At 31.8% G+C, this 17,265-nt stretch overlaps 1 protein-coding gene across 8 annotated transcripts in view; it reads right to left on the minus strand.

Annotated features, from left to right (window-relative positions):
* LOC145248160 (anoctamin-8-like) overlaps positions 1 to 17,265 on the minus strand; it is a 282,493-nt gene that overhangs the window by 41,614 nt on the left and 223,614 nt on the right. For 5 of the 8 annotated variants that reach the window (XM_080109989.1, XM_080109995.1, XM_080109992.1 and 2 more), the window contains 2 exons: positions 12,579 to 12,706; positions 8,158 to 8,199 (listed from right to left, as the gene is read on the minus strand). In XM_080109989.1, the coding sequence (XP_079966115.1) occupies positions 8,158 to 8,199; positions 12,579 to 12,706 (170 nt within the window). The remainder of the gene's footprint in view (positions 1 to 8,157; positions 8,200 to 12,578; positions 12,707 to 17,265) is intronic. The other 3 variants (XM_080109990.1, XM_080109996.1, XM_080109994.1) reach the window with 1 other exon arrangement.

Here is a 17,265-nt window from a genome sequence, read left to right on the forward strand (position 1 = left end):
GTAAAATGTTATTTATAGTTGAAAGTAATTTTTACGAAAAATGGGGAATATTGCATTTTTCGTAGATGTTTTAACATAGGCGGTAAGATTTCAAATACAAGGGACATAACTCAGAGGTTAAAATGTTGGCCACCTGTAAATGACGGCCAACATTTTAGTCTTTAGCGATAATTTTTTTTTTTTTTTTTTACTAAAAACACAATAGCAGTTTTACTACTCGATAAAATTCTGTAATAGTTGGATATATTACTATTTTCGACATGCATTTTAGTAAATAATATTATTTTTGGCTACAAGGACATATTCAAAAACTCGATCTGTTGATTTAAGCTTAACAAGCACCCTTTGGGTTATCCTGACGCAATGTAAATAAAGAAGTGCGGAGCGTCAGGATAACCACCCTTTGTTCAATTAAAACTGAGTTGAAACTCAAACGGATTATCTCTCTTGGATAAAATACAATGGATTAAAATTTTTTTCTTTATTTTTATTTTTTTTAATTTTGAGACTTTTTTTTATGTTGTATTAATGGTGTCGGGTTTCAGCATTAAATAACAAAAAGGATTCAGATGCCATTATCCACTAAAATCTAAGGACAAAAGTCAGAAAACAAGAAAACCTCATTAAAATAGTTAAATTGTGTTCTCGAACCAATTAAAAATCCATTAAAATAGATAAAGTCTGTTCTTCAAACCAAGTTTTTTATAAAAATAGAAAAATTTACGATAATAGATAAACTAAACAATGCAAGTCCAGAATTCAACTTAATTAAAAAAAAAAGAAAAAAGTTTATGATATATGTACCTGTCACAGAAAGAAAATTTTATATTCCAGAAATCTTGTAAATTGATCAAGTAGTTTTTTTTATAAGGAAAATCAATTTTTATGATGAAGCGAGACACCATATTAAATAAAGGCAGACAACTCAATTTGAACTATCAAGATTTAAAAATCTATCTTGTAATGGCTACAATATACTATTAATCGCTAAATATCATAAAAGAAAATGATATATATAGAAAATAACCTAATTGATCAATTTACATGATTTTGGGGATATGACATTTTTGTTTCGTGATGTTTTCATAAATGTTTTTTCTGTATTTTTTTTTTTTAATTAGGTTGAATTCTGAATAAGAACCGACTAAACTCTGTTCTTCAACTTTAAGAGCAACCGTTTCTAATCTACAGACGCATTGTTTAAACATTCAGCTGAAAGCAAAAATGCAAATTCCAAAACAAACATTTCCAGTTCTCAAAAGCAGGCTACTTTCTCCACATTACACTAGCAGGTGCACTCGGTGTTACCTGGTAATGGATGAGTAACTTTGTGTACTCGGGTTTCCAACATTGGACCAGTTTTATTCTTACCTTTTTTATTTCAAGAATTCTTATATATATATATATATATATATATATAATTATTTTTTTTTACTATAATAATTAAATACCTACACTATATATATATATATATATATATATATATATATATATATATATATATATATATATATATGAGCAAACAGTTAATAAAATATGTTAAAAAACACTTTGAAATGAGTTAAAAACATATTTAATCTGAAAAGGAAACACTAGATAAATGGATAGTCCTTAATCCGTGGAGTTTCGAAGAAATACTCTCCATTTTGAGTTTCGAAGAAATACTCTCCATTTTGCTAATTCCTACCCTCTGATGAGAAGGAGAGTATTTCTTTGAAACTCCGCGGATTAAGGACTATCCATTTATCTAGTGTTTCCTTTTCAGATTAAATATGTTTTGAACTCATTTCAAAGTGTTATTTAACATATTTTATTAACTGTTTGCTCATATTATAAGCTCTATTTCCTATTTGGTTTTATTGAGCTTTTATATCTGGCTGAGTTAATTTTATAAATATTAATTCATTAATATTTATAATTTACTTTAATTTTACCATCTTGGATCATTTTGGTAAATTCAATTGTAATTTTCATTTTATATATATATATATATATATATATATATATATATATATATATATATATATATAACAACATTAAAAAAAAATATCTATATATCTATAAAAATGAGAATGTGTGTGTGAGGACAATTCTCAACCTATAAACTCAACGAGTTTTTTGATCTACAGACTTGAAACTTTGTATATAGGGTATTCAGACATGTGGAAACCTTTTTAATCCGTTTTCATAAAAAAAAAAAAAAAAGGGCAGCAAGGGGTCAAAATTGAAAAATTGGTAGGGTGGGGTGATCGGATTTTTATTTGTTTGCCAACTATTCCACGAATGTGCATGCACGGCCGTGGAACATGACAACTTCTTTACGTTAAGAATAACTAGGTTGGAAAACACTTTTTAAAGAACGTGTCAAGCTGGCCTAATGGTTATAGTTCTTGACTCACTGTCTTAAGATTTTGGTTTCGATCTCAGCTTCAGTATTTATTTTTTTTACTTTACAAGAAATTAAATGTTTAGAAAAAACATGATACTTGCATGCACATGTCTCAGTTTCCGTTTTTTTTTTACTTCATTTTTTTTACGGGTAATTTATCATTACGTTTAATACCTACAGTATTTCTGTTTATAATAAATAAGAATTCTGCATGAATTAAAATATAATATCTATGCATATTTTAAAACCAGGCAATGCCGGGCGGCTTGCTAGTATATCTATAAAGTGAGAATGTGTGTGTGCGTGCGGGGGGGGGCAACTTTCAACCTATATACTTAACGAATTTTTGATCTACAGACTTGAAATTTGGTATATAGGATATTCAGATACATGGAAACCTTTTTAATCAGTTTGCATCTGGAAAAAGGGCTGTTAAGGCGTCAAAATTGAAAAATTGGTACTTGGGGGTTACCGGATTTTTATCTGTTTTTCAACTGTTTCATGACTGCGCATGCATGAAACGTTTACATGACAGATTATTATGTAAGAATAAGTAGGCTTAAAAACACCTTTTAATGATCGGGGGCAAGCTGGGCTAATGGTTATCGTTCGTGACTCACTGTTTTTAGGTTTTGGTTCTGATCTCCACTCGAGTATTATATTTTTTTTACTTACATGAAGTGAACTGTTTAGAGAAAACATAATACTTGCATGCACATGTCTCGGTTTTTTTCCGTTTTTTTTTTTACTTCATTTTTTTAAAAGAAATTGAACATTATGTTTAATACCGGGCAACGCCGGGTACATCTGCTAGTTTGTCTTTAAATTTGACTTGTCGTTTTTGTCTTGAATGGAGAATTCTTTTCTTCACTGAGCTTATTAAAACATGCTTACTTTTTATTATTGGCTAGCAGGGCTACCTAACATTGCCTGGGGCAAAAATGTGACATATTTTCATTAAAACTTGTACCTCTCCCGTTTTTTCCCCTCCCTTATTTTCACCATTCCTTTCCCTGCTCCCCTCTTTCTTCTGCCCACAACCCATTCCTCTCTCTGGCAATGCACACACACACACACACACACACACACACACACACACACACACACACATAGTTAGTAAGTTATAAAATATATATGGCGATTAAGCTACACTGAATATTCCGCGTTTCATCCACTCTAGGACTCTTCAGGCTTATGCACGAATTTTGTGGTTGTCTGTCGTTTTTATATACGCACCTTCTATTGAGATTTTAGTCAGTCAATCAGCTTTCTAGTATCCACTGTGCTCTTCCTATTAGCCAATGAACATGCACTTACCGGACAAAGGCCTATTTGACCTCTGGTTGACCTGTTCCTTTGTGTGTGCTCTATTTAGCCTGGAAATCTAGTTTCTTGACCTGTTTTAAATCTAGGTTGGTTTTTTTTTATGTTAATTTATATATTTATGTGCATATATAAAAATGACAGACGACCACAAAATTCACGCATAAGCCTTTTTACCTTCATTTCCTTCTGTATATGATAAAATAAAGTTATTTGTGCTTTTTATTGCTTGTCTCTTATTTAATATCTATATATATATATATATATATATATATATATATATATATATATAGAGAGAGAGAGAGAGAGAGAGAGAGAAAGAGAGAGAAATAAAAATTACAATAAGTTTACCAAGGTAATCAAAATGGTAAACTTAAAATATATTATAAATATTAAAGAGTTAATATTTACAAGTAAAGTAATCTCAACCAGATATAAAAGCTCAATAAAACCGAAAAGGAAATAGAGCTTATAATATGAACAAATGATTAATAAAACACGTTAAAAAGCATCTTGAAAAAGAGTTAAAAACATTTAATTTTAAAAAGGAAGCACAAGATAAGTGGATAGTCCTTAATCCGCGGAGTTTTGAAGAAATACTCTCCTTCTCATCAGAGGGCAGGAATTAGCAAAATGCGGGATCGGATTTTGCATGTATTTAATGAAACCACAAGTAAGTCACAGATCTTACTTGGTTAAAAAAAGGGTGAGGTAAGGAGAATAGGAGGTAAAAGAAAAAATGATAAAAAGATTTCACGTGAATGGATAGTCCGGTGAAGGGTAAAAAATCCAAGAATGGTAAAATCCAAACACGGTCGAATTAAAAACTTCCAATCCAACAGGTAAGTTCCAAAGGAATCGTGTAACTGGAAGATGGTCCAAAATGAGAAGGAGAGTATTTCTTTGAAACTCCGCGGATTAAGGACTATCCACTTACTTGTGCTTCCTTTTTAAAATTAAATATCTTTTTAACTTTTTTCCAAGATTTTTTTAACATGTTTTATTAATCATTTGTTCATATATATATATATATATATATATATATATATATATATATATATATATATATATATATATATATATATATATTTAGTAATGTGATTGATAATTTAAAAATCAAATTATAATTAAATTAAAAATCTGTTTCATAAGAAGGAACAACAACAAAATCAATAATTTGTACTATTGTTTCGGAAAACAGTGTTTTTATTGTGGTAGACATCAAGTTACGGACAATAATTTTTACATATAGTGTTTTTAACAAACAAAGTTTCCTCATCAGCAAATATTGGGAAGGGTTTTTATTATATGTAAAAGACACCATAAATAAACCTAGGATTAAAAGTAAGGCAGATGTATCTGGAAAAAATTAAAATAAAGGTATGGATTTAACTTGATAAGAAAATTAATATGGGTTAGAGATAGAAATAAAATAGAGTAAAATTATAAATATAAATTTGATTTAAGTACAATATTATAATAGTATTTTTCGATAAAACTCATAGACACATACACATATATATACATATATGTATACACACATACACACATATATATATATATACACATATACATAAATACACATATATATATATAAAAATACACACATATATACATATACATACATGTACATATATATACATAAAATATACATACAAATATTTACCTTTTAATTTTTCGCCCTTTGAAATCAGGAACTATGGTCAAAGTACTCACATAGATGCTTGTTATAGCTTTTCAGCTTATGAAATGATAAATTTTCGAAAGGAACGCTTGTGGAATATTTTATATCCGTTAGCATATTTTTGATTAAAGAACGCCAAGATTTAAAATTACAAATATATATATATATTAGTGTTGGCATGATTAATTGAAATCAATAATAAAATCAAGACATTTTAGGGCATCGGTATCAGAATCGGAAAAATTTGTGCATATTTTCCAATTTCGAACCGATTCCTCCAATTATCATTTTTATTCGATTTTGTTTAAAACAAAATCTTCTACTGCTGATAATAATCCTACATAAAATAATTTGATTGCAGAAATTCCCCTCTGGACCAAAGTGCATTAGGTCTGCTCCAACAGATGCCACATACAAATTTATTATGCCTACACTATCATTATATTATGTAACTTTTGAATGCCACCTTATTCACATTTATTTGCTATACTAAAATCCTGGAATACATCCTAGGAGAAGCATCATCATTGTTGCAAACATCTACAGCGGAAGCAGATGCTATTTTCCCCTCTAAATAAAAAGTACTTCTACCGCTTCTACTTGACAACGGTACATTTGGGTCATATGTGGAATTGCACCATAATTTTCTGGCTCATACACTTACACACATGCCATAATATTTCCTTCTCTGATTCCAAAATTAATGATCTCTCCTTCCTCGAATTCAACCAAATCTCATTAAACTATATCCAGTGGTGAGGCCTCAGCTTGTGGGCTTTGGGGAGTGTGGAGCCACCCTTTAATTGCCATTGCTCTCAGGTCCACTCTGACCTGAAGTGCTAGTACCTGTTAGGGTCCCAACTATGGGTTGAATATAAACCGACTTGAAAACAACAAATATGTTCTTTTAAAAAATTTTTCTTCCGAATCTTTGGATTCGGCATTAAATAACCTGAAAAGGGATGATATGCCGTAAAACAAAAACAAACAAACTAAATAAAAAAATAATTCCGTTTACTCGATTGATACAGTTGAGAACGTATTTGTTTGTGCTTCTGCGGCCTATACACTGTTTTAGTTAATTATGAAGACAGCGAAAGGAAGTTTCATTTTAAAATTTAAAAGCAACTTTATTTGTCATCTTTGTTAGTAGCATGTACAAGAGATAAACGGGTTAGAAGCTGGAAGTGTTATTGTGTGTAAAGATAGATTTAATATTATGGCGGCTTGTTGAAGGAGAGAATAGTTCTTTATACACGTTTTAACCAGTAGTCGTCAGGATGAAGGAAGCTGGTTAAAGGAGAAAGAAAGAGCAAAGTCTTAAGTGTGTTTATGTGTTGAAGTGGGTACTAGGAATGTGTTGGTGTACTGACGAGACCAGTTCTGTAACAAGATAAAGAAAGTCTGTGTGGGTACCGCACATGAAAATTAGTGGGTGTTTAAAGATAGCCATATTGGCTTGTTGTACCCACGTTAGCCTGGGGTCAAAGGTCCCAAGCGAGGTCTGCTGCCATGCAAAGCAGGGAGGAAAGAGAGAAGAAAGATTAGCCAATTTTGTCTTTTATGTACTCGGTCACATGATTGAGAGCTGGCTTGTGATTGAACAAGCCAGGGAGATGGTTGATTTAAATCTCGAGCCATGAGATTTCGCCCCTGTCTGCTATTGTACCAAGTTTCGACTGCTATGCTCTCTATGTATTTTTTTTTTTAAACTATAGTATTCGTAGAAAGAATTAATGCAGTATGAAGCAATACAATGATTATATTTGTTTTGTTGTCTACTTTACAGCCAAATTTCTGGCCGAAAATGGATTACAAAGATTTTTCCCAAATCTCAGTACCCTGTACATCAAATTTCGAGTCTGTAGACTGAAAATTGACAGAGTTATGTCATAGAAAAATGTACACACACACACACACACACACACACACACACACACACACACACACACACACACACACACGTTCACTTTTATATATATAACAGATAGATTTTGTAATAATTTTGGAACGCAATAGGCCACAATCCAAATTACATTGCCATTTGCCTAGTTCAACATAATTTGGGTATATATATATTGATAAATATTTGTGTGTACTTTAAACACTCATAACTAATAACAGCTTTGTTTTTATCTTCACACAAATTTAAATCACTAAACATAAAAATAAACTATATAAAATACTGTTTAGAAACTCGCTCAATATGTTACCGTGACATAGGCTGACATATATTCAGTGGGTTTTTAACAGTATTTTGTATAGTTTTTTTTATTTTTAACTCATTTTCTGCAACTTATCGTGTTCAACAGAGAGTCTGGCTCCATTTGTAATTTTCAAATACATCGGTAAACACTGTATGTTTTTCAAACCGAATAAACATTTTACATTAAATAAAAACACTAAAAACTTATCTAGTTAGGTAGAAAAGTAACTTATCTTGCCTTTGATAACATTTATTTGTTATATATTTGTTATTTGACAGCTTTTTCGAATCTATGTTTAGAGTAATACAAACCCGTAAAATTATATAAACATCATTTCTGATGTTTATATAAAAGTTCTACACATGTATTGAGCACTTAGTTCGATTCATTTGAACTTATTTATTAAATAATACCCCCAGACATGCCTTCGCTATATTATAAGCATTTGGCAAGCGATAGTTAGTAAAAATTAAAAAAAAAATAAAGGTGATTAAAGCCAAGACCAAACATACCTCCACCACAAGAAATGTGTGTTTACTTATCTCATTACTTACCATAGAATCGTCCGTGTTTTGTAAATGATCTTTTTCACTTTGCTGGCAAAGTATAATGGATCTTTATTTTAAAAAGATTTTGTTTGACGGAGGGGGGGGGGATTTTATAATATGAACGTCTATCGAAAATGGGTATTTTAGAGATAGGTACGGGCAAAAATGGGCGGGCAAAAATAGGGGGACCTAGTTTTGGAAGCCGATTTATCATAATTTTTTTGTAGGTTTCCGACTACTTTTTGATTGTATTTGAAAGATTGGAGATTAAAGTTAATTTCCTAAAGGAAAAAATATTTGTACACGTAAAAAAAAAAGGTAATGATAAATGTTTTCACGGCGAGCTAACCAATTCAGCTAAATTTTGAAGTTAAATAAATTCATTGTAAAAATCCTTTAAAAGATAAATATTAGTTTTCTGGGTCTATTTCAAAGATAATTAGTAAAGTAAAAGTCCTAAAATATTGAAACACCTTGTTTGTGTAAAAATAACTTAATTAGCTCCCAAAAAGCAAATAATTTATCGTTCGCTAAAAACGCAACAAACTAAAATTTTGTAAACACGATTATAAGGAGGCCCAAAATTTCAGCCAATCGAAACGCTGTTTCAAAATGAAGTCATGATAGTAAAAGGAGGTAGGAGTGTCAGATTTCCTTTTTTTTTTTCCCAGACGTGCATCCATACTTTCCTATTATGAACGTTCATATCAATTTTTATCATTTTTTAATTTAATTATTTTTTATGTTCCTGTTTTTAAATTAATTTTTTTTTAAATTATTGTTTGAGATTATATAAAAATTATGTTACGTCAAAAGTTTCATATTTTTGCGAGTAAGGAAATTATTAAAATCTTGTATATAAAAATCTGTAATTTAAAAAGAAAAGTAGAAATATTTTTGCTATTATCATTTTTTTGTGTGTGAAAATATTAAATAGACAATGCTTACTTCAATGGTAATATTAATAGTTTGAGAAATTCATTTTTCTTTGAGTTATATCGAATTCATTATTACGGACTTTAGGGTTTTTTTTCGTTATGTTCCTGTAAAAATTTTTTTTTTTTGTTATAAATTAAGATGCTTTATTTATATAATAAAAGCAAAAATAAATTCTTGCGTTTTTTATTTATTACTGAAACCATAACTTTAGTAAAGGTATTTTTTGTTTAAACAAAATAATAGCTTTCCACTCAGATTTAAATAAAAATAATTAGTTCATTATATCCCGCGAACATTATTTTATAAATACTGAAAATTTCATTAAAATTGGTTAATTTCCTGATTTTTGGTGAATTTTTAAGTAAAGGGAGGCTTCAAAATGTTTATACATTTTGGGCATCGGCATTCATTTTGCCCGTACCTATTTAGAGAGCAAATGAAACAGGACTCCTCAGCGTGGTTACTTTAGTGGATCAGAAACTACTATTTGATGTATATTAAAAACTAGCTAACCCATGACCTATTGAATCAATATTTATTATCGTTGTTGTTCAAACTTCGAATTAATTAAAAATACAGAAAAACTTGTAAATATCATATTCCAAAAATCATATAAATTGATTAAATATTATTTTTTTAACTAATAAAAGCATGTTTCTTCATTTTGTTGAATTTGATCTCGGTAGTTTGAATTGAGTCGTCTCTCATTATTTATCAGAGACAACCGAGTGAGACACACTATTCTCGCTTCCTCATAAAATTTGACATTTTTAGTAAAAGAAAAATTACTTGATTAATTTATTTAATTTTTTGAAATATGATATTTTTGTGTTATGATGGGTATGTACATCATAAACATTTTTCTATATTTTTATTTTTTAATGAGGTTGAATTTTGGACAATCACCCTTGTTATATCTATTATTAAATATTTATGGAAACGTTTTTTGAAATTCTAAATATCAATGGAAATGTTTTTGTTTTTTTTAAATTTCTAATGTTAAGGGAAACGTTTTTTGAAATTCCAAAAATTAATGGAAACGTTTTTTGAAATACCAAATAGTAATGGAAACGATTTTTGAAATTCCAAATATTAATGGAAACGTTTTTTTGAAATTCCAAAAATTAATGGAAACGTTTTTTGAAATTCCAAAAATTAATGGAAACGTTTTTTGAAATTCCAAAAATTAATGGAAACGTTTTTTGAAATACCAAATAGTAATGGAAACGATTTTTGAAATTCCAAATATTAATGGAAACGTTTTTTTGAAATTCCAAAAATTAATGGAAACGTTTTTTGAAATTCCAAAAATTAATGGAAACGTTTTTTGAAATTCCAAAAATTAATGGAAACGTTTTTTGAAATTCCAAATATTAATGGAAATGTTTATTTTTATTTCAAATATTAATGGAAACGTTTTTTTGAAATTCCAAAAAATTAATGGAAACGTTTTTGAAATTCCAAAAATTAATGGAAACGTTTTTTGAAATTCCAAATATTAATGGAAACCTTTTTTTGAAATTCCAAATATTAATGGAAACGTTTTGTTTGAAATTCCAAAAATTAATGAAAACGTTTTTTGAAATTCCAAATATTAATGGAAACGTTTTTTGAAATTCCAAATATCAATGGAAATGTTTATTTTTATTTCAAATATTAATGGACACGTTTTTTTTGAAATTCCAAATATTAATGGAAACGTTTTTTGAAATTCCAAATATCTTTTCTTCTTCCTCCTTTTCTCCTATTTCTCTCACCACTTATCTTATCATTTATACGAGAATATTCATTATTAGCTACAAAATAATACAAGTGATAAATCTTCATTATGTATGAACGCGTGTGAAAATAGCAGCAGCAGCCAAAGGATAAATGGCTAGCAAAAGTATTAGCAGCAGCAGTCGTTTGAGCACGTATGCAAATTAGTGAGTGTACACTGGCTTGTGTCACAAGAAAAAGAAAAAGAAGGACAGCACGTAGTCAAAGAAAAAAAAAGTAAATTACCAAGTGAGATGGACGTGTGGCCCCGTGGTGTCAGCAAAAGCTAGTGTTGAGACGGCAGGGTTTTGTTAATCTCATGGTAGATGAAATGAACAGTAAAATAAAAACAAAAAAAACAAGAAGCAGGCATTGTTTGGAAAGTAATGGTAATAAATGCCTTTTGCTAAAACAGAAAAAAAGCAAAGTCAGATTTATTTATTTTTGTTTGTTTGTTTGTTTCTTTGTAACAGTACCGGACAGCATGGGGTGTCTGAAAGAAGTTTGAAGTGTAATGAACATGGTTCAAGCGTAACGGCATGTTACAATTATTGTTGATGCATTCTACAATTTTAGCACACAAGTCGCACTAATACTGTAACGTAGTCCTAAATCTTCTTCAATGGTGTCGTTACATTTTAACAGACACAACATGTTGTATCCGAGACAGTTGCAAAAAACAAACATGGACAGAAATTTGACTCAGCTTTTTTTTTAGTTGAAATAAAAGGCATTTATTAATGGTACTTTCCAAACCACGCCTGCATCTTATTTTTCTATTACAGTTCCTCTCATCTGCCATGTGGGTAACAAACCTCTACTGTCTTGACAGATGCTTAAAAGTCTCTCATACTGCCACATACTACATGGCCATCTCACGCTTCCCGTTCACTCTCGCCGCCCGCATTCTTCCTTTTCTCCCCCATTTTTCTTTTCTTTTTCTTCCTCTGCTGTGACATCACCTCATGCACTGGAATGATCATTTGCATAAGTGTTAAGCCACTGCTGCTGCTACGTACACGTCAACGGCTCTGTTACAATATTTATAATATGTATAAAATCTAGACTCTTTAGCCTGTGAAAAATAGGAAAAAGTTATAGCCTGTTGACTTAGAATGAACGCTTTATGCCAAATTGAATATTGTTAAATGGTACTAGTGCACTTATTGACCCGTGCCGAAATAATAACGTTATTATTCAGAAAGCCATTCTTAACATGGGGAGGGGAGGGTGTTTTGTAGCTATTCTGTACTTTAACCTTACGATTTAATAAAAACAGATAATAAAACTTTAATGAAACTTGAAAATACTATTTAAAAAATAGCACGGATCAATAAGTGCATTAGCACCAGTTAAATTTGTGCTGGTTTTTGCATTAAATACTAATGACTATTAATCTCTAAATGTGCATTGAATGGATATAACACTTAGTTTACTGCATCTTATCATAACAAAGGTTTGAATAAATGTGGTATTGTGGTGACTAATCCCTATTAATCCCTAACTGTGCATCTAACAGATACCATAATAATCGCTGCAGCTTATGAAAAGAACGATTCATATAAAATTGCAGTCAGATCGGACCAGTAGTTTCTGAGAAAAAAGGGGAACGGACAGGCAAATAGGCAGACAGATAGACAAAGGAAAAATATATAATTTATTCGATAAATGCAAAACATTTCCTTAACATTGGCTACTTCTATAATATTTGGCGTTTTCATCTTTCTCACCTGATCGTATCCCTGGGCAAGCCACATGATGACACCAATCAGAGCTGGAATGCATAGAGCAGTCGTGTAATGTCCGAGATAGGCAAAATACATTGCAATCTTCACGCCAAAATATTCACATATCCGATCTGGAAGAAGAAGAAAAAGAACAAAAAAAACTAAAATAAAAACAATAGAAATTTTTTTCAAATTTTAATTTTTTTTTTTTGGGGGGGGGGGTCACCGCTTATCAAGGCCTGGAAGCCACTCTAGGAAAAGGGTTAATAAGTGATAATCAGTAATGGTACAATTGGGTAGTGTTTAATTATATAATAGGATAACTCAACAAGAACCTCTTGACGTTAGACTACCATGCTATAGTCAGTCAGGAAGCAACCCCACGGTATTGTGTTTCACAGACGGGCAGTTCTAGGAAAATGAGTACTTTACTCATTAAATTTTGTTTAGTTTTAGGCACAGATAGTGAAATAAAACAATGATGTTATGTAGAGGCTGCATCTACCCAAAGGACAGCACTAAAAGCAACAAAGGGCTTGTGGACTTACTTTTCAATAATATAAGATTGAAAATAAAATGTAGCGCTTGTAAATTCAATGCAAAAAGGAACGTCAGATCTGTTGACTTATTTCTCAATGATTCCTTTTACAGATACCTGGTTGTTAACTAAACATTCATCTTTGTTTTCCAGCCAATGAATCTATAACAACAAACAAGGGAGATCACTCTAAGAACTTAACACAAAGAACGAAACTCCTTTTATCTAGATGCAAGGGGAGACAACTTAACACGTATGCTTTCCTTGGAAATTATTTTATCTATCTATATATCTATAAAAGTGAACGTGTCTTTCTGTCTGTCTGTCTGTTTGTCTGTGTACATTTCCCTACGCAATAACTCTCTAAATTTTTAGTCTACAGACTCGAAATTTAATATACAGGGTACTGAGATTTGGGAAAATCTATGTGATTTGTTTTCGGCCAGAAATTTGGCTGTTAAGGGGTCAAAGTTCAATGAGTTGACCTTTAAGAACTCTACCAAACTCCTCCGACAATTTTGGGTCTAAACACTTGAAATTTTAGATATAGGTTCCTTGGACATGGATCTAACTTAATAATTTGATTTGAGCCAAAACAATAAATGTTAAGGAATCATAATAGGGGTCAAAGTTTTTTAAAAATTGACCTCTGCAGTCTCTACCAAATTACTCAGACACTTTCTGGTGTAAACATTTGAAATTTTACATAAAGGGTATTCAGAGATAAGGCAAGCCTTTTCATCGGTTTGGGTCGAAAATTTTTAGTTACCAATATATAAATGTATGTATGTATGTATGTTTACATGTCTGCCTAAAACTTTCGACAGAGGCGACGGATTTTTACAAGATGAGTATCGTTTTGACGTTCTACCTTTCAGATGACAAATATCGAAAAATTGGTTAAAAACATTAATATCTTCACCTTTAACTGGTCACTTTCTACAAGGGGGGGGTCGCTTTTTTCAACGATATTTTTTATAGTAATCCTCTCCTTTCTAGCCTTAATTAAAACCTACGTCACTACCGGTTTGGGGTGGTCGTAACGACAAAGACGTCAGTTTTTTCCCCCGTTCTTTTCGTCCTTCGCGGTACGGGTTCGAGCCTGCCTTTATACTACTTTTTTTTTCTTTGCTCAACACACACATCCAAACACCCGGACAACGCCGGGCTGAAATGCTAGTCTATATATCTATAAAAGTGAACGTGTCTGTGTGTCTGTCTGTCTGTGTGTCTGTGTAATTTCCCTATACAATAACTCTCTAAATTTTTAGTCTACAGACTCGAAATTTAATATACAGGGTACTGAGATTTGGGAAAATCTATGTGATTTGTTTTCGGCCAGAAATTTGGCTGTTAAGGGGTCAAAGTTCAATGAGTTGACCTTTAAGAACTCTACCAAACTCCTCCGACAATTTTGGGTCTAAACACTTGAAATTTTAGATATAGGTTCCTTGGACATGGATCTAACTTAATAATTTGATTTGAGCCAAAACAATAAATGTTAAGGAATCATAATAGGGGTCAAAGTTTTTTAAAAATTGACCTCTGCAGTCTCTACCAAATTACTCAGACACTTTCTGGTGTAAACATTTGAAATTTTACATAAAGGGTATTCAGAGATAAGGCAAGCCTTTTCATCGGTTTAGGTCGAAAATTTTTAGTTACCAATATATAAATGTATGTATGTATGTATGTTTACATGTCTGCCTAAAACTTTCGACAGAGGCGACGGATTTTTACAAGATGAGTATCGTTTTGACGTTCTACCTTTCAGATGACAAATATCGAAAAATTGGCTAAAAACATTAATATCTTCACCTTTAACTGGGCACTTTCTACAAGGGGGGGGGTCGCTTTTTTCGACGATATTTTTTATAGTAATCCTCTCCTTTCTAGCCTTAATTAAAACCTACGTCACTACCGGTTTGGGGTGGTTGTAACGACAAAGACGTCAGTTTTTTCCCCCGTTCTTTTCGTCCTTCGCGGTACGGGTTCGAGCCTGCCTTTATACTACTTTTTTTTTCTTTGCTCAACACACACATCCAAACACCCGGACAACGCCGGGCTGAAATGCTAGTCTATATATCTATAAAAGTGAACGTGTCTGTGTGTCTGTCTGTCTGTGTGTCTGTGTAATTTCCCTATGCAATAACTGTCTAAATTTTTAGTCTACAGACTCGAAATTTAATATACAGGGTACTGAGATTTGGGAAAATCTATGTGATTTGTTTTCGGCCAGAAATTTGGCTGTTAAGGGGTCAAAGTTCAACGATTTGACCTTTGAGAACTCTACCAAACTCCTCCGACAATTTTGGGTCTAAACACGTGAAATTTTAGATATAGGTTCCTTGGACATGGATCTAACTTAATAACTTGATGTGAGCCCAAAACAATAAATATTAAGGGGTCAAAAAAGGGATCAAAGTTAAAAAAAAAATTGACCTCTGTGGTCTCTTCAAAATTACTCAGACAATTTCTGGTCTAAACATCTGAAATTTTACATAAGTGGTATTCAGAGATAGGGCGAGCTTTTTCATCGGTTTGGGTTGAAAATTTTTAGTTACCAATATATAAATGTATGTATGTATGTATATTTGCATGTCTGCCTAAAACTTTCGACTTTGAAATCTGACTCTCACAATAATAAAACTTCTAAAGAAAGAGTTGCTACATTTTTCACCGACTTCTACTTATCTACTCTAACTGTTACCAAATCACCAGATCTTTGTTTATAGGAAGGAAATTTTGCTAACACACTCTTACATTATAGATTAAGGGAATATCATTTGACCATTCCAGCTGCTGAAACTTGAAATTCAGTTAACATAATGCTATATTTAAAACTAGCAAGGAGACCGACATCGTCCAGTATTGAATGAAAATCAATGAATGTTCTGCACCTTTAATACTTTTATTGTCATCGAAATTGGTGAAATCGCCCATTCGTAATCATTTTTTTTTTTTACAAGGTGGTCACCACTTATAAAGGCCTGGAATAAGGATTGATTGCCTGCTCTGTTTAGGAACCCACCACGGTGCACCGAGAAGAAACTTCACATGCCTCCTTGCAATGATTAAATCTACAATAGATTGTAGTTTACATTGCACTGTAGAGAATTTACTGTTGATTTTATAAAATTATTTTTATATAATGACTTGAATTAAAGTGTAAAATTCAAAGTCAAGTATCATAGTTCAATTGTGCTCTATACAGAAACATTCATTTTAAACATCTTATCAAAGAACTTACTGTTGATTTTATATGCCGGGCTTTTCTGCTTGTGCAGTGATAAAACTTCTCAAATGCATTTGTGATGTTAGGCTGTATAAAAGTGTTAACTTTGATCAAAATCGGATGGTCCCTGCTTTAATGAGATTTTTTCAGTTACCGATTTTTGACACTTATCGGGTGTTGTTCAATACAAAACCTAGTTGAGTTTGGAGTCCATAGGGAATGAACTCATGCACACACACACACACACACACACACACACACACACACACACACACACACACACACACACACACAAACAAACAAACAAACAAAGTGCCTTTTATATATAATTTTTTTTTTTTTACATGGAGGTCACCAATTATCAAGGCCTGGAAGCCATTCGGGGATGTCCAGTAATCAATGTGATAGTGTCGTAGTAATCGTTAGCATTGGAGATTTGATAAAGTGTCTTACTTAAGGGGGCGGTTCATCAGGAATTTGTTTATGTTGAACTTGAAGACAGGTGGGAAACAGGCAAGTGGAAGAGAGTTCCCGCAGGCGTGCAGTTCTAAGAAAGAAGCTTTATTCATGGAATCTATGTTTTGATTTAGGCACAGATAAAGAGTGGGGAAAATTTTCGACAGTGGTTTCAGCTAGACGGGTGTTCATCGTGAAAGACTGGCGAGGGGGGAACCAGAGACTGGAGCTCAGACGAGCACTTGCCATGGAAATAAAGATAAAACAAAGACAGGCTCGCAACGTCTCTTCTGTGGGAGAGAGGTTGCAGGGAAGAGAAAAGGGCATCCCCCACTAAGCCACAAAGTCTATTTTGTAAAACAGAATATGTCTCAACAAATAGATAATCGCTTTTCAGATTTCTGTTAAGATGCAAATACATTTGTGTCGTTGGTCTTTTTGTCTTCATGTGCACTCAGAAC

Source organism: Euprymna scolopes, chromosome 26, assembly GCF_053919585.1.
Source record: "Euprymna scolopes isolate OS-2025 chromosome 26, ASM5391958v1, whole genome shotgun sequence".
Lineage (NCBI taxonomy): Eukaryota > Metazoa > Mollusca > Cephalopoda > Sepiida > Sepiolidae > Euprymna > Euprymna scolopes.